At 43.4% G+C, this 26,286-nt stretch overlaps 1 protein-coding gene across 15 annotated transcripts in view; it reads right to left on the bottom strand.

Annotated features, from left to right (window-relative positions):
- LOC121550048 (protein scribble homolog) overlaps nucleotides 1–22,266 on the bottom strand; it is a 119,042-nt gene extending 96,776 nt beyond the window's left edge. For 6 of the 15 annotated variants that reach the window (XM_041862133.2, XM_041862141.2, XM_041862136.2 and 3 more), the window contains exon 1: nucleotides 20,711–22,266. In XM_041862133.2, coding sequence (XP_041718067.2) covers nucleotides 20,711–20,869 — 159 coding nt within the window. In that variant the 5' untranslated portion in view covers nucleotides 20,870–22,266. The remainder of the gene's footprint in view (nucleotides 1–20,710) is intronic. The other 9 variants (XM_041862138.2, XM_041862142.2, XM_041862135.2 and 6 more) reach the window with 3 other exon arrangements.
- Nucleotides 22,267–26,286: the final 4,020 nt, after the last annotated feature.

Here is a 26,286-nt window from a genome sequence, read left to right as displayed (position 1 = left end):
TGGTGTTCTTTGGATGCAACTCAGCATTCTTTGTCCTCCAAACACGACGAGTTGAGTTTTTACCAAAAAGTTATATTTTGGTTTCATCTGACCATATGACATTCTTCCCAATCCTCTTCTGGATCATCCAAATGCACTCTAGCAATCTTCAGACGGGCCTGGACATGTACTGGCTTAAGCAGGGGGACACGTCTGGTACTGCAGGATTTGAGTCCCTGGCGGCGTAGTGTGTTACTGATATTAGGATTTGTTACTTTGGTCCCAGCTCTCTGCAGGTCATTCACTAGGTCCCCCCGTGTGGTTCTGGGATTTTTGCTCACCGTTCTTGTGATCATTTTGACCCCACGGGGTGAGATCTTGCGTGGAGCCCCAGATCGAGGGAGATTATCAGTGGTCTTGTATGTCTTCCATTTCCTAATAATTGCTCCCACAGTTGATTTCATCAAACCAAGCTGCTTACCTATTGCAGATTCAGTCTTCCCAGCCTGGTGCAGGTCTACAATTTTGTTTCTGGTGTCCGTTGACAGCTCTTTGGTCTTGGCCATAGTGGAGTTTGGAGTGTGACTGTTTGAGGTTGTGTACAGGTGTCTTTTATACTGATAACAAGTTCAAACAGGTGCCATTAATACAGGTAATGAGTGGAGGACAGAGGAGCCTCTTAAAGAAGAAGTTACAGGTCTGTGAGAGCCAGAAATCTTGCTTGTTTGTAGGTGACCAAATACTTATTTTCCACCATAATTTGCAAATAAATTCATAAAAAATCCTACAATGTGATTTTCTGGATTTTTTTTCCTCAATTTGTCTGTCATAGTTGACGTGTACCTATGATGAAAATTACAGGCCTCTCTCATCTTTTTAAGTGGGAGAACTTGCACAATTGGTGGCTGACTAAATACTTTTTTCCCCCACTGTATATATTTATTTTAAGGTCCAAAATAATATTGCGATATGTAACATTTTCCACCATCACTACTAACACCGAGTGAGTGGACAGGACAGAACACAACAGCCCCAACCCCCCAGCCACCCCTCTCTCTCCCTCTGTTGTTCCCACAGATGTGACACAAAGCCACCCGTCCCTATTGTTTATGGACCTGCTGAGGATATTTGGCTCTTTCCTGGATGGGCCGGATCCGGTTTGCGTTAGTCAGTCGGACAAACTGCCACTACTGACAGGCAGCAGTGTGTGTGTGCGCGCGAGTGGTGGTATGTGTGTGTGATCCCTCTCGGTCACCCTGGCGCTGCCTGCCCGGGCATTGTTTAACACAGGGGCTCTTCCTGTCCAGGCGGCCCGCTTTCAACTCGTGCCCTGATCAAAAGACCCTAAGAGTTAAGGCTGGGCCAGCGCTGAATACACAGTATGCATGCGTCCCAAATGGTACCTTATTCCCTAAATCCCTGGTAAAAGGTAGTGCACTATATAGGGAATAGGGTGCCATTTGGGACGAAGCCAGAGGCTTATCATCCCAGAGGAATCTGACAGGCAGCTAAATGAAGAGATATAGGTTACAGCCATTAGATGCACGTAGATATGTAGCCAAATACAGAAAAGGTTTGAGAGAGTGGCTGTAGTGGTAGAGTTGTAAGGTGATAATTGTCATCAGCTCCTCACGTTACTGTTGCACTTTAAGATGCCTCACTCCAAACCTGTGAGTCTCACTAACACTTACTGCGCACTAGAGCCCTGCAAGGGCATTCATTTTAAGCCCTACCAATGCCCGTGACGTTCAGGCCCTACCCTACCCAGGCCCGATTGCCTCTGCCAAATTTAAGGCCCTGCCCGAACCATTGGTATCCATTAGCTGCTCGTCTGTCTGTCCCCCACTCCCTGCTCTGCATGTGCACTGCTTGTGTGAGTATCCATAGCAATGCCTCTGCTTGCTGTTCTGCTCAATGAGGAGACAGAGAGCAGTTAGCTGTAAACTAGCTACTTTGTCACTCTAAACTCCAACAAAACTCAAGGAACATTATTCTTTTTGGTAAATGAATCTCTCCTGTGGACTCAGACAATGTTTGGGTCTTATATTTGATGAGGTTGAAGCACTTCTGACACCATGATATGTACTACGCAGCAGAGCACGACGAAATGGCTCAGCTTCAAAAAGTTATTGATCAATTTAGTAATACCCTAGTAATTGATTTATTTTATACTAAAATAAAAAAGAGGCCCTACCTGGCCCTAACCCAATGTATAATGTCGGGGCCCATCGAGCTCGGTTCGTGTAACAGAGCTATACTGCTAGTTATGGACAACCCAGAAACCAAAAGAACTAGGTCAACTCATGACCGTAACCAATAAGAACATTCTCACTGGCCTTGATGGAGACATGCAGCGATGGCTTGTGACACAAGCTGATATTCCAGTGCTGATGTTCAGAGTTAAAGGTGTGTGTGCGTGTGTGCCTGGCCTCGGACAGACACAAAGCCTCATTGTGTGTCCAGGTTGCAGTGGCCCCCTCACAGGATCATGTGCCTGAGAGTCAGTGGCTCCAAGGCAGCCTCCACATTCCCAGGCTCCCTGCAGTCTCCCTCAGCAGGCTACATACAGCCCAGACAGACTCAGGCCTGCATGGAGGAATGCACCCTGACTACACCAAGGAGTCCCAGATTCTAACCCCTAATAGTGGTCATCACATACCCCACTGATACCTCACTGTCGACTCACACAAAAAGCGGGATCAAAAAAATGCAGCCACTTTTCAACATTATTCATTATCTCCAGCACCATACCAGTGTCTACATACATTTCTCTGATCTGTGATTAAAATGATAAGGTTCTAAAAAATGCTTCCCTGTGACATCACATGGCAGAATTCTTCTTAATTCAAGTGATTTTTAAAACCTGCAGTGAGTTTCTAGCCAGAGGGAGAGTATTTTCTTGCTCCCCACGTCACCACAAAACTCAGTGTTAAATTAAATTAAAACAGCACACATACGGGCATAAATTCAGATAAAGAGGAAGGCAAAATCCAGCGTTAAAAGCGGAAACGTTTCAAAGTCAGCCCCCCCATCATGTAGTCCACAGATATTAGAAACACTGCCTGTCCCAAAAGAAAAACTGCTCCAGATTTAGATGTGCTTGTTTGTAACTTTGTTGGAGCCCAAGGACAAACTCTGGCTTGCAGACAGAGGTCGTGCTGGCTGAGCTCCCTAGCACAGCTCCTATGGCCTGGGTGAATGGTGTGTCTTGGAGGATCAGACCATAGAGAGACTAGAGAGCCTGTCTCTACAAATGCCTCTTCTGTGACAACATGGGCTTCATGAGCCATTGTGGGCCATCCATTTTAAAGTAGTCAATTTCTTCTCTATCCATCTCTATGGTTCAGCTTCAGACTCACTGTGGCTAGGATACCTCTGTGCACACGTTTAAAAAAAAACTTTTAAACGAAGTTGGGATCCTTAACGTTAAGAAAAATCCCTAACCGAAAAACTATGCATGCATGGAAGTGTGTGTATATATAGAGATATATATATATATATATATATATACACACACACACACACACACACACACACACACACACACACTACCTGTCAAAGGTTTGGACACACCTACTCATTCAAGGGTTACTCTTTTTTAATTTTTTAATTACATTGTAGAATAGACATCAAAACTATGAAATAACACATATGGAATCATGTAGTAACCAAAAGAAGTGTTAAACAAATCAAAATATATTTTATATTTGAGATTCTTCAAATAGCCACCCTTTGCCTTGATGACAGCTTTGCACACTCTTGGCATTCTCTCAACCAGTTTCATGAGGTAGTCACCTGGAATGCATTTCAATTAACAGGTGTGCCTTGTTAAAAGTTACATTTGTGGAATTTCTTTACTTCTTAATGCGTTTGAGCCAATCACTTGTGTTGTGACAAGGTAGGGGTGGTATCCAGAAGATAGCCCTATTTGGTAAAAGACCAAGTCCATATTATGGCAAGAACAGCTAAAATAAGCAAAGAGAAACGACAGTCCATCATTACTTTAAGAGATGAAGATCAGTCAATATGGAACATTTCAAGAACTTTGAAAGTTTCTTCAAGTGCAGTCGCAAAAACCATCAAATCGCTATGATGAAACTGGCTCTCATGAGGACCGCCAAAGGAATGGAAGACCCAGAATTACCTCTGCTGCAGAGGATAAGTTATTAGAGTTACCAGCCTCAGAAATTGCAGCCCAAATAAATGCTTCACAGAGTTCAAGTAACAGACACATCTCAACATCAACTGTTCAGAGGGGACTGTGTGAATCAGGCCTTCATGGTCGAATTGCTGCAAAGAAACCACTACTAAAAAACACCAATAAGAAGAAGAGACCTGCTTGGGCCAAGAAACACAAGCAATGGACATTAGACTGGTGGAAATGTGTCCTTTGGTATGGAGTCCAAATTGGAGATTTTTGGTTCAAACTGCCGTGTCTTTGTGAGACGCAGTGTGGGTGAACAGATGATCTCTGCATGTGTAGTTCCCACCGTAAAGCATGGAGGAGGTGGTGTTATGGTGTGGGGGTGCTTTGCTGGTGACACTGTCTGTGATTTATTTAGAATTCAAGGCACACTTAATAAGCATGGCTACCACAGCATTCTGCAACGATACGCCATCCCATCTGGTTTGGGCTTAGTGGGACTATAATTTGTTTTTCAACAGGACAATGACCCAACACACCTCCAGGCTGTGTAAGGGCTAATTTACCAAGAAGGAGAGTGATGAGTGCTGCATCAGATTACCTGGTCTCCACAATCCCCCGACCTCAACCCAATTGAGATGGTTTGAGATGAGTCGGACAGCAGAGTGAAGGAAAAGCAGCCAACAAGTGCTCAGCGTATGTGGGAACTCCTTCAAGACTGTTGGAAAAGCATTCCAGGTGAAGCTGGTTGAGAGAATGCCAAGAGTGTGCAAAGCTGTCATCAAGGCAAAGGGTGGTAAAAGTTTGGACACACCTACTCATTCAAGGGTTTTTCTTTATTTTTACTATTTTCTACATTGTAGAACAATAGTGAAGACATTGAAACTATGAAATAACACATATGGAATCATGTAGTAACCAAATAAAGTGTTAAACAAATCAAATGATATTTTAGATTTTAGATTCTTCAAAGTAGCCACCCTTTGCACACTCTTGGCACACACACACAAATACATATATACATACACACCACCGTTCAAAAGTTTGGGGTCACTTAGAAATGTCCTTGTTTTTGAAAGAAAAGCATTTTTTTCTCCATTAAAATAACATCAAATCGATCAGAAATACAGTGTAGACATTGTTAATGTTGTAAATGGCTATTGTAGCTGGAAATTGCTGAATTTTGGCGTACAGAAGCCCATTATCAGCAACCATCAGTCCTGTGTTCGAACGGCACGTTGTGTTTGCTAATCCAAGTTTATCATTTTAAAAGGCTAATTGATCATTAGAAAACCTTTTGCAATTATGTTAGAACAGCTGAAAACTGTTGTGCTGATTAAAGAAGCAATAAAACTGGCCTTCTTGAGACTAGTTGAGTATCTGGAGCATCAGCAATTGTGGGTTCGATTACAGGATCAAAATGGCCAGAAACAATTAACTTTCTTCTGAAACTCGTCAGTCTATTCTTGTTCTGAGAAATGAAGGCTATTCCATGCGAGAAATTGCCAAGAAACTGAAGATCTCGTACAATGCTGTGTACTACTCCCTTCACAGAACAAACTGGCTCTAACCAGAATAGAAAGAGGAGTGGGAGGCCCCGGTGCACAACTGAGCAAGAGGACAAATACATTAATGTCACTGCACTGTGATACAAAAAAAGCGCATGTGCATTAGGACCATGCGGACGCCTCCGAGCGGTCGGGTAGGCTGTTTGGTGATTTCAGCCAGCTCGATTTAGGACCATACGGGACAGGCTGTGTGAAGGCAAAGCTTCTGACCTGCACAGTGCTGCTGTCTCTGTGTGTTGCACTTTTTCGCAGAGTTGTAAAAGCAAGCAGAGCAGAAACTGGCTACTCTTCATTTGACTTATGTAGCTGGCAAGGTAACTGCTGTTTAACTTAACAGAAAAAAATGATTTATTCTCAGTGCTGAGCTAGTAGTGTAAAGTTAGCTAATGTTTCATCCCCTCTTGACTGAAGTTCTGTCTGAAGAGAATGAACTAGCTAGCTAGTAGCTACCGTAGCCAGTTCAGCTCTAGCTATCTGTCAGATAGCAGTATCTAACCGCTGTTGTGTGTATGGAAATGTTTTGTAGCCTTTTTGTCCCGTTTCAACAGAAGTAAATTAACTTGGCTAGTTTTCGCCAGAGCTAGCCAAATGTTGGCTAACGTTAGCTAGCTAGCTCACAAACTTTTGGTACTATTTTTGCCTCATTCACACTAGACCTGAATCAAACGATGAAACCAGCGGCCAAATGATTGAAGATCGATATTCTGACGTTTTTTGACAGCGCAATGTGAGTTTTTATTAGAGTCAGTATACAATGTAATGTTATTGATCTGTCAGTTTCCCTAGCTAATTCCCTACATTAAACACTTTCACGGTATAAACAGCTCAACAGACTACACTGTCATGGTGCACAGTCAGTAGAACACAATATTGATGATGAATGGATACAGATATGTTTGAATGCCCAGTTATAAACATATAATCGCAGACATAAATTACTGCAGTTTAAGACCATCCATAGAACATCCTATATGCTAGTGAAACTGAATATCACGCACTTAGAAATGTAATTCCTTTGCTGGAAGTGTAAAACACAAAAGGGGACATATTTGCATATGTTATGATCTTGTGAAAGCTGCCTGAAGAGCATGTACTTTTATCTCAGCATGTTTAGAGTTTCTCCCTTCTCCCTGTTTTTGTTTGCTTGATACTGGAGACTTATCAGAAGAAACTGTAACCAAGCATTTATAGCGGTTAAGAAATAAATTGCCATTAACTGAAGGTTGGTTATCCTCACAATGGATGGCAGAAATTTCAAGTTATGTATCACTAGATTGTATTTATTACAAGATTAAGGGTATACTGTGCAACTTTCATAAGGTCTGGGTGCCTTATATGGAATACTGTATAAAAAAAAAAAAAGAAGGGGGGTCTATATTGAAAACATTCGATTTAAAAAACAAAAAAGTATGGCACACGAGACACCTGTGTGATTGGCGCTCGTCTCAGTGGACTAATCCATTGAGGAGGCCGCGGGGATGCCACGGTCCAAGAATATGGGGATTGTGGCTCAGATGCACAAGGCATGTCTCTCTCCAGAATGCGTTATCTCCCGCTATTTCGTGGGTATTCATTGTTTTATAACTTCATTGTGGGCATTGTTTGCTGTGTCTATCAATTCCCCATTACATACATCACCAGTAGTAGCCTACATTTACCGTTAATTCCCATAATTTCTTATCTGCAATGTTTGTTTGTTTATGGTAACTTCTGTTAATGCATTCAATATATTATTATTACAGTCATTTACTGTTCTCATTGTCAGAGTAGACATGTGTTTTGCAGAACTCACAACCTACCATACACACTTGTGAGAAACACGTTATTGTTTATTTCATTCCATTTACGAGTTCTGCAATGTATTAATCGTCTTTTGTTTGAAACGCTCCTGTCAATGTGGAGTAAAGACGCGCACCTGATTACGAATATAGAAGCAAGACTAGTTTACCTGGCCTGAGCGCAAATGTAGACCTACAAATGTGCCCATTTGGGGATGTCTGATAGTATTTCTGATTGTCTTAACTCACCAACACTAATGAGCTGTGGAGCTTCTACCATCAGGCTGCAATGTTTTTGTGTGTTGTCTTTATGTAGGTTATTATTAGATCGTTGGCAATGGCAATAAAATGTACTCTTAGATTTGTATAATTTTCATTTAGATAGAAAGTAGATTAACCACAAAATGATTAAGATACAAAAACGATTATAAATTAAATGAAACTGTTCCACGAAAACGTGCATATGAAAATCATAACTGGCACGCAGATTGGTAGAAATGGTAAGATAAATTGGCACTCCAAATAGAAAAGGTTGCCGACCGCTGGTGTAGCCTATTACCGGCAACTCAGGAGCATAACGGCAGATCTGCAGAGGCCAGCAGCAGCAGGAGATAATGTACTGGGCCTATAGCCTACTGCACAAGCCTCATTGCTACATAACTGTTTTTAATTGGTTAATGCTGCATAGGCTTATGTTATTTTAATCATGTTTTTATTTTTATCTGAGTGGTGGATCTCGGCTTGCATTTTGACTCAGAAAGTGATCTGGACTCTCGTAGAAAAGGTTGGTGACCACTTGATTTAAAAGCTTACAAACAGGGTTGTCAAACTTTTTTATACTTTCTTATTTTTTTGTTTATACGCTAAAAAACAAACATTTTTTTACCTTAAACATAAATGATCTAAAAACGCGTAACTCAGATGTTTTTCATATTAGTGTATGTTGTAGCTTAGACCCCATCTTATATCTGAGGTTTTTGTGTTGTGGCCACCATTGTGAGGCACAACATGCTATGCTCTTGGTGTGAAGGGTTAGTGTCTCCTAGATACGCTGGGTAAACAGAATTCCCAGCTCAATGAATCCCCAGGAAGGTCCCCATTAATGAACCATCTCCCTGGAAACCAGCGTTTGGATTGGAGGGAAGGAAAAGATGCAGCCAGCAACATCCATGATTGGACTGACACTATGACCGACTATGGCTTGAGCTGGAGGTCTGAGTGACTGAATGACTAAGCATGGATTATTCTTTCCTTCAGTATGACCAAGCTAATCTGAGGACATGCAGCTTCCTGTACTAAATATCAGTGGAAACCATTACTAGCTAGTCTATGCAGATATGCTATAATCTGGCATTAAAGCTTTGACTGCATTGACCCTCATTTGCATGCTTATGTGATTGTGAATCGACTCCTTTGTAGATGGGTGAGGAAAATCCAGTCCATGAAGCGATGTAATACCATTGAGTAACAGTAGTAACACCATTGAGTAAGTGTAGTAACACTATTGAGTAACACTGATGTGGTACAGTGGTGGTTTAACGCAAGATCATGCCACTAATCAGGCTCCCAGTGAAATCCCATTCAATTGCTATTATGAAGCCGGTATAATTACAGTAGTGACTCCACACACCGATCCAGAACGAGTCAGAAGAGGATCACGGCCAGGAAGCCCACTTCCCCAGTGTGTGATGTCCCACAGATAAGTACACGATCTTCCCTCTATATGTGTTTAAATGAGTGCTATTTTCAGTCCAGAACATGTTCTTGCTGCCTGGTTTGGGCACTAAAACACTCTATTAATGCCCACAGATAGGAACTCCATGTTCAGGACCAGTCTGTGTATTTAGTTTCTGAAGAGGGGAGCTTTCTAATGAGTGGTCATACGCTAGCCTGCAGGCATACAGAGTCTGCCCAGTGCCCACACCAGAAACACTGCCCTGTTCACAGTTCAGCTGTGACACACAACTCTGCTTCTCACACTCTCTGCTCTGAGAGTCACTCGTCACCGACACTGACTATCTAACCATCTGCCACAACACTGCCTGCATGCCTCTGTAGCTCAGTTGGTAGAGCATGGCGTTTGCAACCCCAGGGTTGTGGGTTCGATTCCCACGGGGGGCCAGTATGAAAATATATGCACTCACTAACTAAGTCGCTCTGGATAAGAGCGTCTGCTAAAATGACTAAAATGTAAAAATGCCTCCTGCAGACCAGACTAGCTCCGGGTTGACGTTTCCCCCAGGCACAGATCTAGGATCAGCTTCAATCCCAAATCCTAACCTTAACCATTAGATGGGGAAATGCTAAACTGAGCCAAGATCAGCATCTAGGGAAAACGTCACCCTAGACCAACCAGACGGCCTCTGATATAAGTGGAGAGAAGTATTATGAGGAACTAGAGGGCGTCAAAGTCTGTGTGCGTAAATGAAAATGCCCCAACGGTGCACATACTTTGACATCATCATCATCCATTTTTGGTGTCAGTCCAACTTGCAGGGAGTGTGTGTGTGGGGGGGGGAGAGAGTGCTGACAACAAGGAGAGGGGAGGTAAGGTGCTAGCTGGGAGTCAAACAGGGGCTCAGCACAGTCAGGGCTTGCCTCAGTACGGCAGGTTAACTAATGCACTAGTGCAGTGGCTGCCAGAGCTACTAAGCTCCATGTCCGGGCCCTCCAGCAGCTGCACTGTCCAGGACTGACAGGATGGGACCTACAGAGGCTGATGGCTGGGGCTAACAGGGTAGAAGGAGGGAGGAGGAGGAGGGGAAGACAGGGAGGCTAAAGGCGTCAGCATGCTTCAGTTCGGCTAGCGCCGAACGAGTGTGCTCGCATACTCCCTTAAAATACCTTCCCTAAAAAAACACATTTTCTTGAGACGCCGTAGCCAGTGATAGTCAGAATTAATGTAAGATAATTCAAGAAATCTGTTATTAATTTAGTCGAGAGCTAATGTGTTTGGTGCAGTATTTTTCAATGAAAACGTGCATGAAAACGAGTCGTCTCGTGTTGAATGACAACAAAGACTTTATTGGAGAATCCCTACTGTTGACCAATTACCGACAAAGGGTCGTAGACTTCGGTACCGACTTCGGCTTGCCTCCAGAAAAAGTGTGTGCCCGAACAGCCGAAAAAAACCTCACCGGTCCAAAACGTCACAAAATGTCATCATAATATATGCACAAACTCTTCCAAACTGTTTCGGGCTGGGAAGCATGCGGACGTCTTAACACACTCGGGACAAACACAAGACATCCGTTTCTAAACACAGAGCAAACACGTTTCATTTTATATGACAAAATATCTTCAAAGAGTTACACTTTTCTATGAAGATATCGTCCCATTATTCCCACGCACCTGCAACAAGATCTCAGATGTGTGTGTGCTTTTTTGAAATATGAGAAAATATCCTCATTACCATAAACGTGTCAAATCTGTGAACATGCACTTCAGGTAAAACATTTTCTATTCCACTAACCACTCAAACACCATGCTGTCTAGTTGAGTATTGACAACCTTCCTGTATAATTTCCAAAGCGGTCTTCCTGGGTCCTATGTTGGTCAGGATTACTTGAATAAGACCTAGGCTCTCCTCTGCAAAACCATCTCATTACCAAACAGGGCTGATTAAACTATGCAGCTCTTTGAATCGCTATGTCTAAATGTCTCCTACATTCTTCCAGCTTAGCTCCTTACCCAGGCTCCGGTTGTGTGAAACCCCTTGGAGTATAGAGGCCGGCTTAATTAAAATACAATGAGAATTAGAGCGCCTTCATTTTACTACAGGCAAAACTAAAGTCAAGTTTGATTAGTTGAAGAACAATGTGCCTCGGTTGGAAGTTCTCTGAACATGCGTGTTTGCGTGTAGGTTCTCCGTGTTTGTCAATGTGTGAGTGCGTCTAGTGTCCACCACGTAAAACTCTGTGCGCGCGTGGCTTAGTAGCAGGCGTAAAGGTCTCTGTGTGTGTATGGCCTGTTGAGCCAGGAATGTACACTAACTAGGATCAGTGTGGTTGAGGGAGGGTTCATGCTCACAGAAGGCAGGGCAGGCAGATTGCTACAGATTCCAGTCATGCCTGCATTTCCTCTTGCTGGCATCATGTACTACAGAGCTCAGAGGGCAATGCTGGGATAATTACTCACAGTATACACATACTCCTACTCAGAAAGATACAATACAGTACTTAGTGGTCCTCTGTAGCTCAGCTGGTAGAGCACGGCGCTTGTAACGCCAAGGTAGTGGGTTCGATCCCCGGGACCACCCATACACAAAAATGTATGCACGCATGACTGTAAGTCGCTTTGGATAAAAGCGTCTGCTAAATGGCATATTATTATTATTATTATTATTATTATTATTATGTACTACAGAGCTCAGAGGGCAATGCTGGGATAATTACTCACAGTATACACATACTCCTACTCAGAAAGATACAATACAGTACTTAGTCACTCACAAGCCTGGCTTAAACTACCTCCAAAACAGAAAAATAGGAGAGAAAAATAGTTGTTTGCAAAAGTTAACTCTCACTATAGCGTCAGAGGAAGTACTATTGAAGAAGAGATTGAGCAAGAAAATCCACACAGTGTTGGATTAAAAACAATGCTTTATACCCTGTCGACACTGTTCGGGAATAACTCTGGCTGGCCTTTTCGAACCATTTTTAAAAGATTTCCAAGAACCAGAGGGAGCTACCGTGTCATAGCGTGACACAGACACTATGCAAAGGGTTCAGTGCACAGAGCAAAACACGTTCATCGCAGCGTTCTTGCTACGTTGAAGGATGAAAATATGTGCTTTGGGGGGGGGGGTGGACCCGCTGGTGGGGCTCAATGGCTCTCTTTGTCAACACACACAGGATTTATGGGTGTGAACTAGTGTGTGATCACAGAAAATCAATGGCATATCTCCTGCCCATCTCATCAGTAGACGGTCATTATTCATTGAGGCATTTAAGCTACACTGAACAAAAATATAAAACGCAACATGCAACAATTTCAAAGATTTTACTGTTACACTTCATATAAGGATATCAGTCAACTGCAATAAATTCATTAGGCCTTAATCTATGGATTTCACAACTGGGAATACAGATATGCATCTGTTGGTCACAGATAGCAAATAATAATAATAATAATAATAATAAAAATCCAGTCAGTATCTGGTGTGACCATTTGCCTCATGCAGCGCGACATCTCCTTCGCATAGAGTTGATCAGGCTGTTGATTGTGGCCTGTGGAATGTTGTCCCACTTCTCTTCAATGACTGTGCGAAGTTGCTGGATATTGGCGGGAACTGGAACACGCTGTCGTACACGTCGATCCAGAGCATCCCATGGAAGAACTGGGCCATTTTCAGCTTCCAGGAATTGTGTACAGATCCTTGCGACATGGGGCCGTGCATTATCATGCTGAAACATGAGGTGATGGCGGCGGATGAATGACATGACAATGGGCTTCAGGATCTCGTCACAGCATTCAAATTGCCATCGATAAAATGCAATTGTGTTTGTTGTCCGTAACTTATGCCTGCCCATACCATAACCCCACCATGGGGCACTCTGTTCACAAAGTTGACATCAGCAAACCGCTCGCCCACACAACACCATAGACGCTGTCTGCCATCTGCCCGGTACAGTTGAAAACGGGATGAATCTGTGAAGAGCACAGTTCTCCAGCATGCCAGTGGCCATCGAAGGTGAGCTTTTGCCCACTGAAGTCAGTTACGACGCCGAACTGCAGTCAGGTCAAGATCCTGGTGAGGACAATGAGCACACAGATTAGCTTCCCTGAGACGATTTCTGACAGTTTCATCAGCTCTCCAGGTGGCTGGTCTCAGACAATCCTGCAGGTGAAGAAGGCAGATGTGGAGGTCCTGGGCTGGCGTTGTTACATGTGGTCTGCAGTTGTGAGGCCGGTTGGACGTACTGACAAATTCTCTAAAACGAAGTTGGAGGCGGCTTGCCAAGGAGATATTAGTTGTGCAATTTTTCATCTAACTGTTTGGTGTAGTATTTCTCAATTTAAAAAAAAAATCTTGAAAACGAGTCGTCTCTAGTTGAATGACAACAAGACTTTACTGAAGAATCCCTACTGTTGACCAATCACCGACGAAGGGGGTAGACTTCGGCTACCGACTTCGGCTTGCCCAAATAAAAAATTTGCCCGAACAACCGAAAAAACTCTTACCGAAGTCCAAAACGAACAAAAACGTCACAAAATGTCTTCATAATATATGCACAAACTCTTCCGAAATGTTTTGGCTGGGAAGCATGCGGACGCCTTTAGATGACTGTGGAGCAGCAGGTAGTCTTCAGTAGATAAAGGGCAGTATTTGTGGTCAGTTCTATTGCCATCCTGGTCGATACGCTCTCCCTGGGGGTGGTCAGTGACCTGACAGAAGGCCCTCAGAGGGCCTATCGCATGGCCACGCAGCAACAGGACCAGTGAGTGAGCTCAGGTCTCAAAACAGCATCCCCAAAGAAATGTCAGGGCTGTATTTGACCACCTCCACCTCACGAGTAGTGGGGGAATCTCTTTTGTGGATATTAAATATGATCAGATGGGTTAAATTGAAGACGACAAATACTTTGACATTAAAATGTTTGTTACGATTTGATTGTACGTTACATGCCACGCCATGTACCAGCTGTGTATCTATTCATGGAGCGAAATTATGTTAGTGACTGGTGTGGAATCCATAATGCTGCACACCTAAAAGGCCGGGCGAGCAAAGGTATTTTGTCAGACAAAGCACTCCGTTAGGGCACGACTCACATCCACCTGAGACCGGTCAGTGTCAGGCAGGTCAGTGCACTTGACCAATTAGGCCTAAGACCGACTTTAAATACCCAAACCAACGCACAGAGAAACAAAGAGAGGCCACCATGACTCCATATGTCCCCCGATCCCTGTCTCTGTGTACTTAGTTAGTGGCCCTGTGGCACATAATTCCTATCGCGGCGCACCAGCCGTGCACAGAGATGCTCTCTGTTATCGCTAACACCAGCCTCCAGGCACCACTGCCTTGGCCCATTGTTTACCTTGGAGGTGGTGACTGAGGGGCAGAGTGCAGGAGGAGAGCAGTGAGATTTACAACAGATGTATACAAGAGCCTGTCTATGGTTGACACTGCCCTGATAGGATCAATGAGCATTACCATCAGGCTGGTGTAGGTGTCAAAACCCCTCCGGAATAAGAGTTATGGCCTTCTCCGGAGGGGTTTTGTGTGCGCGCGCACGTGTCACGCAGAATGACTGCAGCAGTATCTCCCTAGGGCTTGCAAGGCTCTTAGCTCCATGACGGCCTCCCTGGCTGGCTGTTCTCCACCTGACACAATCACTCAGCCTGCTGGCTGCTCTGTGGTCTGGGATGGGGGAGGGGGGTGTTGGTGGTGTTAATCCATCCTCAAAAAAAAACAGAGGGTGGAGCAGGATGTGGCACCAGCTGGTCATCATCTCAGACAAAGGAACATGCTGAATTTGCTTCTGCATTAGAGGGACTTCGACCTCTTCACAATGCTTCTCCACTGGCTCCTCACTTCTGGTTACCTCTCACATAATTAGCTCTTCTCTGAAGTGGGACTCAGCTTACTGACTGTGCACATATACACAATGATGACGTTAGACTTTGATTTGACTTATGGATTGGTCAGTGCAGACTTTTCTCTCAGCAGCAGTCTCAATGTCAGCCTTGAGATTCATAAAACATAACTACATCAAAAGAGATGCAGACTAGAGAAAGAGTCCTTTTGTGTACTTTCCCATGCTTCTGGGATCCCAAACCGATCCAAATTTAGCATGCATCAGTCAGAAACCGATTCAAACGTTACAAATCGCGATTCACTAACATTTTGCTCATATTACTTTCTACCTTTCAAAAAACACATAACATTTTGTGACAACTGATGCTTCCGCTTCTTCAGTGTCAAACTAAGCATGTAACTGTGTAGACAGTCATTGATCTACAAGTCATTTTGCATGCCAAACAACCCAAGGCAATATCAGTAGCCTACTCAAACTGCCCCGCTTCGCGCACTGCCCCGCCCGCTCCGCTCCGCAGCAAAGTGCCTTGTCCTTGCTAGCATGAGAGGAAAGAGCAGATAACGCTGTCTAAAAGCTTGGGGATGAGCGATCCGCTTTACATGAGCGGTTCATCTTCAATCATTGACAGAGCAGAGCTTGGAGACGATGTCCCATGAGAAGGTCTGAAGACCCTCTGCTTCTCAGAGACACACTGGAGTGAATTAGTCCATTTCAGCACTCCTCTGTGTTTTTGTCATTAGGAGGCAGTGGTAGTTGTGAAAACCACTGAGGAGACCTACTTAGCAGCAACACAAAAGACGCATTAAGGAATAGTGAGGATTAAGCGTTGCGTAATGAGAAAACAGAGCTGTGGCTTGATGTTAAGGGCTCAGAACACATGGGCGTGAGTTGGAATTCCTGACCGCTTGCTCTCTAAGGGTCCTTTTGGGTTCTGTTCTGTATAGTAAAGGAGTGTAATCATTATGCCGATTCTGTTGCAATCAGTGCCTAAAATTAACACCCGCCACCTGCCAAACGCGGGTAGATTTTGGCATTGGCGGGTAAGATGTCTATTTCACCAGCCACGTTGGCGGGTGGTCAGGGCTCCAGTTTGAGAATAGAAAGTCAAGTATGATCACATTTATAGTAACATAAATGTGTCAGTAGCTGTTTTCAAAGTATTTCCGCGGCTTTGTTTCCTAGCTGTTAAATTAAATCGCACAAAATCAAAGAATTACGAATCCTATATAGCCTATGCCACCTCGCGCTGCAACGTTGCCTGGCTGGGGGCTGTGCGCATGTGAAGAGCTGAGTGAAAGGTACATTTTTAAAAGCGCTGTGCACAGGCATAAAAGTTGGTCTAATTTACTTGAAACTAAGTGATACTTTGTCCTTGTGTCTCTTGGCTATTTACATTGTTTTGTTCACTAGGCTAAGTTGTTTTTCTGTTTGAGTTTCAATGGCTAGTGAAGAGAAGCTTCTACTAATCAGACTCAACCTCACAGGAACAAAGGACTGCAGTCACGCTACCACGGTAACGTCCCGCCCTTAAAGGGGGAGGTGTCATTTGTCTCATCTGTGATATTTTGGTTAACCACAGTTACTTCTTACTAGCAATACATGTATTGTTTTAGAAACATTACAAAAGCATGCTCATCCGTTTTGTTGGTGTGTAATTTTAGCGACAAAAAATATTTTGGCTGGTAAAAAATCTGAGTGGCTGAGTGGACCAAAAAGTTAATTGTATGCCCTGGTTGCAATAGTTCTGCAACTGAAACCGTTTATTCCAAACAGAAAATGCAAACGAGAGTTTCTATTGGACAAATTCAGGTATGTTCCTCCCCGTTTCATTTGCTTCTGTTTGGTTCTTCAACGGTAAACGTTTTCCTTAATGAATATACCCCAGAAGTAGGGTTCGATGGAGGCAAGCCTCATTTTGTGCCCAGATAGCTACACACGGTAAGGCTCTTTCTATTTGAGCTGATAGGGTTGAACAACTTGTCCCTACATGTCATTTTGTTCTTCCAGTATAATAGAATGCTGAGTAATATTTCTAAAGGAAACAACCTTATCAATAAAAACACGCTGGACAGGAGCCATATGATGAAACTTGTATTTTTCCCCATGCAACGCTTAACCCGAAAAGGGCAATACTACAGCACACATAAGCTAGGGTTGCCAGGTGGGGCTCAAGAAACACGCAGCGAACCTAAGACCCTGTCAGGGCATCTGAATCTCCACCTGTTCACACTGTTAAACCCCCTCCCAAACCTATAAAGAAAATCTACCCCTCTACACCCCAATATAGTACTAATTTGCCTTCATCGCATAGTACATCCAATTTTCCTTCTTGACTGTATGGAGAATATTAATGCCTCATCATGGGTTGTGTGTACCAAATGTCATTGAGCATTGCTCAAGCAGACTTGGAAAAACAAAAGCTGGCCTTAGGTTTGCTGCAGAGTGGCCTATCTCCACAGTGACACTTGTGAAGGTGGTGTGAGCCGATTATTGTCAATGACAGCTGGTACACTTGGTGGTGCCATAACACCCATGATTTCTCCATTCGGTCGCCACCGTAGGCTATGTTACCAGGAGAGGTCAGTCTGTAGTAGTTGAAAAAGTAAAGGCAATTGAATTCGTAACTGAAAAGATGCTTTACTTTGGGGTAAATCCATTTGATTTCAATCTCTTTTTAACAGAATCCCTTATGATTAAACAAAACTTTCCATGCATGTTTGCCCATGGAAGAAGTAGTCAGGAAGTGACTTTTTTGACCTGAATGCCAAAACATTCAGGAGATAAAGGTGCTCAAAGTTGACCCATTTTGCATACCCCACCATACCATGAGACATCAATGTCTTCATCACTGGAAAAGATAAACGGTTGAGTTTGATATCATTTAAAAGCTTACAAACAGGGGTCAAACTATTTTATAAATATTTTTTAAATAAAGAATGACATTTTTTTTTCATTTAAAGAGAATCTCCTGTACTTTTGCATACTTTTGGCCAGTAGTTCTGAAAGTAGCGCTCACAAGCAAAAAGTGGTTCACAGAAATTGCGCACGGTCACATACAGTATGTGCAGATATGTGCACCATGTCATTGCTCGCTCTGCTGTGTGTCCATGATGTGCCTATTGCTAGCTGTTCCTCATATGGCGAAGGGCTCATTGGTTGAACTCTAATTGCTTGAGACGCAACATGCTCTTTAACACAGGGTGGGTGTTATTTCAAACATAGAAATAGAATTCATAGAATGGACCTATCCTTTCAGACCAGGGTTTCCTTTAGCCGGTAATAGCCAAGCATACAGATTGAGACTAGTTTACGCGGAAAATCTGTCAGACAACGCAAGTGCTGCTACAGCTCCTGTTGCTGCTGGAGTGAAACGTGATTCTATATGCCAATCATTGTGCAACAACTCAAAATGAAATTGTGTGTTAAAAACAGTTATGATAACTGTAGAGAGCTAGAGATGCCATAAATAGCATGACAAGGAGAGCCCAAATGAGATGAATGAGAGCTCGCGATTCTATTATGGTTTGAGCGTTCGCCATTATTGCCATGTTTTCTCCACACGGCCTATTATGGACCTCTGATGGCCCGCTCTCTCTCACCGAAGCCTTTCTATGACTGCAGGCAAGGGGACCATATGCTTTGTGTCTGCACGCAACACGGCCACCTGCTCTGTCACACCACATTTGTGTCTCTTGGCTAAAGACAGTGCCGTGTACAGGGGTCTGTCGGTGTGTGTTAGTGGGCCTGAGTATATGCCTTCTGCCAGCCTCAGCCAGGCTGAGTCAAGCAGACCAAGTGATGCACCCTTGGGCACAGCCTCCCACAGCAGCCTTGATCTGTGTCTGGAAACCCCAGTCAGCATCTAGCCTAACTAGCAGCCGGGTTGAATATTAAACAACTGGATGTCTGAGTGTGCTTATGTGAGTCCTAGAGCTATACTGAGCTGCTCCCCAACACCCTCCTCTCTCTATATTTGTCTGTGTACCTCCAGTGAACATGGGGGCCTGAGCCAAGTCTCAGCCCGCTCAGCTCAGCTTGGCCAAGTCAGCACAAACAGCCACACACACACACACACAGTCCCTCTCATCCCTGTTATGTCCGTGTACAAAACTCAGACAAAAAGGTGAGTGACATTTTAGGAGCGAGTGCAACTGAGGTCTTGGCTGACAAACCAGATTGTTTTTTTACTGGATTAAATTGTGTACAATTGCATTCTCTCTGCTAACTTAAGTAATAAACGCAATTTGTGGCTCATTGCCTTACGTACTGGCACTCACATAGCTTAATGCAATGGCCTGGGACTCAGGGCATGACTCAAGACTATCAACAGCCTAAACAGAATAGGAGTGTACTACCTAGGCCTACAAGTGACTACTTGGCTTGTAACGCCAAGGTAGTGGGTTCGATCCCCGGGACCACCCATACACAAAAATTTATGCACGCCTGACTGTAAGTCGCTTTGGATAAAAGCGTCTGCGAAATGGCATATTATTTATTATTACTTACACAGGTGTTCAAACTCTCTGGATTCTTGTGGACCTGCACACTTCAGTAGACTTTTTTTTTTTTTAGCTTTGCCATCTTAGTGTAGCTTTTTATGACCTTGGTTTGTCGACACGAGAGAAACACTAGTGGTGCCTGTGTCACTCTCCCCACCACTACTAACCATGTCTGAGAGCCTGCCTCGGCATTTCTGAGCAGCAACATCTCTGATGAACTCTAGAGGTCCATTATCTTCCACAGCCGTTCACTTATCCCGGAGCAGAACAATGAACGCAGTGGCACATTGAGGCGAAAGTCAGGTTACTCTTCCGCCCCAGTGCTCTGGTGTAAATGAGTGTTGGAAGCTGGAGAATGCACAGCCAGATAACCATCCAGCTCCCCTAAAAATAAACACGAGGGGCATGCCAGCAGAGCTTATGTCATGTTTCATGTAGGAGTAGTATGGATGGGTGGAGGAGGAGGGGGGGTTGAGAGGGAGACTCATTCCACACCTGCATCCCGCCTCTGGGTTTCCAATCCCACCGGCCTGTGCCGTTACTGCGGACAACGTAGTGCATGCCAGCGGACTCCTCTCATCTGCACATTTGATATCATGCAGCATGCCCACTCCACTCTGAAGCAGGAGCCTCCTCTACATGACTCCACAGAGCAAGCATCCAAGGCAGGCAGAGACCAGTTTCGCCTCTAATTCCTATTCTCTGCAGTTATCAATGTGAATCTGAGGCTGAGCTGACAAGCTGTCAGAGCACAGCGCAGCCAGCCTGATGGTACACACCTCCTCTCCCAGCTACTTTGATGACACACGTCAAATGGTTACTCAAAGCAAGAATAGGAGGACATTAAAGGTAGCATCATACCTTTCCGTGTATACAGTTGTAGACCCCAGAATATGAAAGTAGCTACAACACTCACCCAAGATGGTGTTTGGAATATGAATGAATGACATTTAAACCACTTTCTAAATAAACAGTATGTTGTTCCTGCGTGACCGGATTAGTTAGTTAATATGCTCCGCTGATTATACTGATGATGTTGCCAGATTAAATCAAAACATCAGCCACCTGATCCATGGGGGTTTCTCATGGTTGCATGCCTTGATGGAGCGGAGTTGAGTCCGCTAGCCTTCATTTGACCATGCATAATGATTGGGGATAGCCAGGATAGGCCACAGTGTGCTAATGAAAACAACTGGTTGCTTACCTTGGGTAGTTCTCGGAGTTGGTTGGCGTCGAGGAGAAGCTCCTCCAGACTACGGCTGTAGCGGAATATCTCGTCGGGGACATTTTGCAAATTACAATGTCGCTTGTCCACCGACTCAACGTGGCGGTTACAGCGCCACAAAGGGATACACTTCAGCATGTCCGGCCGCCGTTCTCTATTTGGTTACTGGCGCTACTCAACACTCCGCATCGGAGAGAGAAACGGGGAAAGGTTGTGGAAAGGATGGATAGGAAAATGTATACAAAAAATATCGACGTGACAGATGAGTGGACGTCGAAATCCCGCTGCTCCCACGTCGATCCAAAAGGGAGGCCAAATCCAGTTAAAACCAGGGACACTGGGGGCTCGTCAATTGATATCCAAAATCGAGTCCTTTTCGTTGGCTATCAGCGACTCATATACAACTTAAATGTGATAGATACCATAAAGAAATACGATAAATACTAGCTTCCTTGTTTGGAGTCAATTTCTCATTAAAATTATATACGATTTGCTTATAAATCTAAAAACACGTACTTTAAAACAAATTACTGTCGTTTTAATTTCCATAGTTCTGACAAAGCAGCCCAGCCACCATTAACATAATTAGCTAGTACTAGACTGTTTGCTATTTGATACAAGGAAGCTGGCCTGTCTAGCAAGATGGCTAGCTTAGAAAATATTATTTGGTTCCTCGTTACAAATGTGTGTTCTGTTGCTCAAGTGAGTAGGCTGCTCGGTAAAAGACTATAGGCTGTTGCATTATCGGAAATAGTCCCATGTAAGCACACTGAACAGCCTCTGGAAGTCGCGTCTGGAGAGATGGAACTCGTCTGCTGTGTTGTCACTGTCGCTAACGTTACTAGCTTGTGAGCACTCGTGCCTCTTTAGGCTACGGAAACAAACTTGCAATTTAACGACCTTCCAAATTCGAAACCAATTCTGGGCAGTCTTTCAATAGCCATTGCACTGACAATAATAACCAGAAGTCATGACGCGTTTAAAGCAAAAAATATTGAACCCACAATATCAGCAACCTGATTATTTTCCCTCCCTCCTTGAGCCAGGCCGGTGAGGTGTGTGGGGCTGGGCACGGCTAAACTGGAGATACCGCTGCTTTCTGGCTAGATGTGCTCGTCTGGAAGGCCACGCAGAAGTCCGAGGTCTTTGGGATTTTAACTCCTTCATTTAGCGAACATTCGCTAGTTGACAAAATACCGGTCTGAAGGAGTCCTCTGTAGAAAAATATTCCGCTGAGGAGTTTCCTCACTCTCCGGCCGGGTGTGTGGTGATGTAAGAATGTGGTGGAGAGTGCTAACCACGACCTTCCAGCTCTGCCCAGTGGCTCCTCCTTATTGTTGTTGTAGCCGGGTGTGCTAGATTTACAACTGACACCTCGCTCATCCGACGCGCACGCATGCCTAGTGCCTACTCAGCATTTCCTTCATATTTTGCTAGAATGAATAGACATCCAACTAGAGATGATATCGGCCCAAAAAAAATCATAATTGTGGATTTTTGTTTTTTGGAAGACAACTACCGCCCGACACTGATATGACTGCGTACGCCAGTGTAGCCACACATATCCAGGAAAATAAAATCAAGTGCACCAATTGTTTCCTTCTCCTCCCTCCCTCGGCAAGCACCCAAACTGCACATAGGTAATAGCGACCCCAAGGGGCTAGGAGGTCTTCAATATAACTTTTAGAAGAGTGTTGGCTTTATTCTGTCTTCCCTCTTGACTTCAGAGTCTGGAATGGCTCTTTGATGTTGTTGGCGCAATGCGTCGATAATGAAGAGGCTGTGTTTTTCTCACTCAAACACCCACATGCACAGCCCCCGAGGCCGCCCTCTTCCATTACAATTCTAATCAAATTTTATTTGACACATGTGCTGAATACAACAGGTGTAGACCTTACAGTGAAATGCTTACTTAGAAGCTCCGGGACAACTTGCCGTGCGGTAGCAGAGAGAACAGTCTATGACTAGGGTGGCTGGAGTCTTTGACAATTTTGAGGGCCTTCCTCTGACACCGCCTGGTATAGAGGTCCTGGATGGCAGGAAGCTTGGCCCCAGTGATGTACTGAGCCGTAATCACTACCCTCTGTAGTGCCTTGTGGTCGGAGGCCGAGCAGTTGCCATACCAGGTGGTGATGCCTGGCATGGCAGTTGGATTTTCAATTTCAAACACATTTGAGAGAACCAATCAAACCCATCGCACAACTTCTGAGCGAATATTGCATCAACAAACGTCCTCCTTTCCAGACCTGTGTGTTCACAGCTCTCCCTGTGCTGTGAGTCACGTGGGTCGCGTCAGCCAGGCTAGGTTGGCTTTATGTTCTTGGTGAAACCGCTCTACTTTTGTTGCTTAACAAATTGCCCCATCTAGCGGTAATGAAAGCGAAGTAGACAGACTGCACAGCCGAATTCAGCAAATGCGTATTGTAATAACACAGGATGGCAAAAGCGGGTCCGATGACAGGCAGATATGTGGCCTCATTCATGGTAGACAGTTGAAGTAATGTTACCAAAACGTTTTCAGGCATCATTTGCAAAGATATGATGAAGCTACAACCAGTAAATTATTTAACCTTGAATAAAAGAGCCTCCAGAATCTACAGACAGGTGTCACATAAAATAGGCTTAAAACTGTGGGAATTCCATTATCAGAAATATTTGTATTTCTGATTTCTGAGTAAATTATAACATCTCATTTAAATATGTTCAATAAAAAAAAGTGTGCATATCAATGCACATACTTTATCTCAATTGCCAGGATTCCATCCAATTGACGACAGATTTTCATCTGAATATTCTAAAAGCTGCATAAAAACAATATACACATTTTTCCCATCAAAGATGTGTTTCCATCAAATTGATTTTTTTGTGGGAAATAAGGCGTGATGACATAGTGCACATACAAATAACTTTTGAGGTTATATTCCCATGTTCCAAATAAAAATAAACAAGTTAAACATTTTAAACTCTACTGATGGTTTTGTCAGGATTGTTTGTGTTTTTTTTGCGGTTTTTTTGCGTTATATAGGAGCGAATGTGCCTACTCTGGTCTTGCACATGTGCGCTCTAGCCAACAGCTGGCAGATACAGTGTGGGTAGGGTACCTACATACTGTAGCTAGGTTTCCATCCAATTGATGACAGACTTTCATAAAGAAAATGTGCGAATTTTCCCACCAGTGGTGTGTTTCCACCAAACAGACTTGTAATGGATACAAATCAGTGATGACATAGTGCACACAAAATGTACTTTTTTGCTTACATTTTCATGTAGGCTACTGAATAATAGCTATAGTTCAATGTGTTTCCATCGCATTTTCAACTTTACCGATAGTTTTGTTAGAAAAACTGTTGGGTTAAAAATAGCAAATGTACCTTCTCTGGTTTTGGCACGTGCGCGCAGGTAAACTGTGCAGGTAGGCTAGTCTGGTTGATACATGATGAGATTATTATGGATAAGAGCAATAATATTTGTATTTGTCAAATGCAGTCAAGCATCGATCATCATGTCACCATAATGAGACCCTTGATATTTATGGAAAGGGGGCATCAAGCTCATCACCGTGCACTTTCACCACCCTGTGAAGTTCATCATAATTTATCTGTAGCCTAATAAACTGCATGCGTTTCCCAAGTTTTAGTGGGAGGACCACACACCATATCATCGCGTGACTCCAGATTAACTTCAATATGATGGTCATTATATCAATATGTGCTGCATAAAACTGTTTCCACTGCCATTTCTCACATAATTAATTTTACGGACAAAAAGATTCCACCATGTCAAACGAACAAATTATCTGTCGGCATTTATAAAATGATATGGAAACATCCTGTTTCAATCAATCAATCTCATGAAGCTGGTTGAGAGAATGCCAAGAGTGTGCAAAGCTGTCATCAAGGCAAAGGGTGGCTATTTGAAGAATCTCAAATATTAAATATATTTTGATTTGTTTAACACTTTTTTGGTTACTACATGATTCCATATGTGTTATTTCATAGTTTTGATGTCTTCACTATTATTCTACAATGTAAAAAATTTTAAAAATAAAGAAAACCACTTGAATGAGTAGGTGTGTCCAAACTTTTGACTGGTAGTGTATATATATTTATTTATTAAATGTTTTATTTGATGTACTGGGCCGTGCGCACTACCCTCTGTAGCGCCTTATGGTCGGATGCCAAGAGGTGATGCAGCCAGTCAAGATGCTCTCAATGGTGCAGCTGTATAACTTTGAGGATCTGAGGGCCTGTCAGGCCAAATAATGTCCCCCGGCCAAATAGTGTCCCCCTTCGCGTCACAATGGGATTCGATAAACTATTAGTGTCCGTTGCTATATCAACGGTGTGATGACCTAATGATTCGAATTTTGGAGATCATTACAGCCTAAACAACGTTCTTTTCATCATTGCTATGCAAACAAGGCTGATTTCCGCGACAATTTCGCTGTTTAATCAAGTTTTGTTTAGCTAATAAAATGAAAACATTATTTCAAACTATTTTGGGGTACCTTGTTAACATTACAACATGAAATCCATGTCTTAAACATTGCTACGTTTTGGAAATGGCCAAGAAAACGTGTAATCTACTTGACACAATGTTACTTACCTTACAGATCACAAAGTCAGCTAATTCCCACACCATGCATAAGCAAATCCGTTTGATTCATACACTGGCTTGTCTGGCTGTCATGTTTTTATTTTAACCTGCCCTTCCCTTATCTACACTGAAATAATATAATTTCAGTATTACTCTATTATGATTCATTTTTTTCTATCTCGCATAGCTCATTAGTACATCCTTGTGGTTGAATATATATGTATCTATTGTAGGTCCTAGTATACAACAATGAATAATGTGGAACAAATAAAAACCATCAAAGGCTACCTTACAATTTACAATGAACATCTTGTGAAACAGCTGTGAAAACCAACCTGGCAATATTTAAGATTTTAATACATAAACTTTATTTTCACCGATTTTTTGTACACTCACATGGCAATCATAGACTAAAATACTGAATTCTGGTGTGTGGAATATAGAGGAGGTGGTTGCTGTGTGGGTGGGAGGTTCTGCCTGTCACTTGTTCTCAACAGGCAGCCAGTCTCGGAATGGGGACTTGAAGAGGGAGACTGCAAAGTCCAGGCACTGCTGCTCTCTTTGTTCTGAGTGTTTGCAGTGCTAGTGTTTTTAGTTAATCTGTGTATCTCACATATTATGTGCCCAGTATGATAGAGCAAAAAAACTTTGCTGTAGATGATGTAATGAAAAATTGGAAGGTGGTTGGTAATGGAGGACATCAGGTGGATCCACGTCTGGGTGTTGGGCAGAACCCCTAGGTCCTGGAGAACAGGAGCAGAGTTAAAGGGAACAGGGTAGGAGACAGAGACGTAAACAAGCAAACACACAGGTTACACTTCACTGGGAGAAAAGATGATGGATTAGTGCAGTGTTATAAATGGGAGATACAGTGGGGAGAAGAAGTATTTGATACACTGCCGATTTTGCAGGTTTTCCTACTTACAAAGCATGTAGAGGTCTGTAATTTTTATCTTAGG

The sequence above is a fragment of the Coregonus clupeaformis genome, chromosome 34 (assembly GCF_020615455.1).
Source record: "Coregonus clupeaformis isolate EN_2021a chromosome 34, ASM2061545v1, whole genome shotgun sequence".
Classification (NCBI taxonomy): Eukaryota; Metazoa; Chordata; class Actinopteri; order Salmoniformes; family Salmonidae; genus Coregonus; species Coregonus clupeaformis.
The sequence above is the reverse complement of the archived record's forward strand: the minus strand, read 5'-3'. Positions and strand labels throughout refer to the sequence as shown.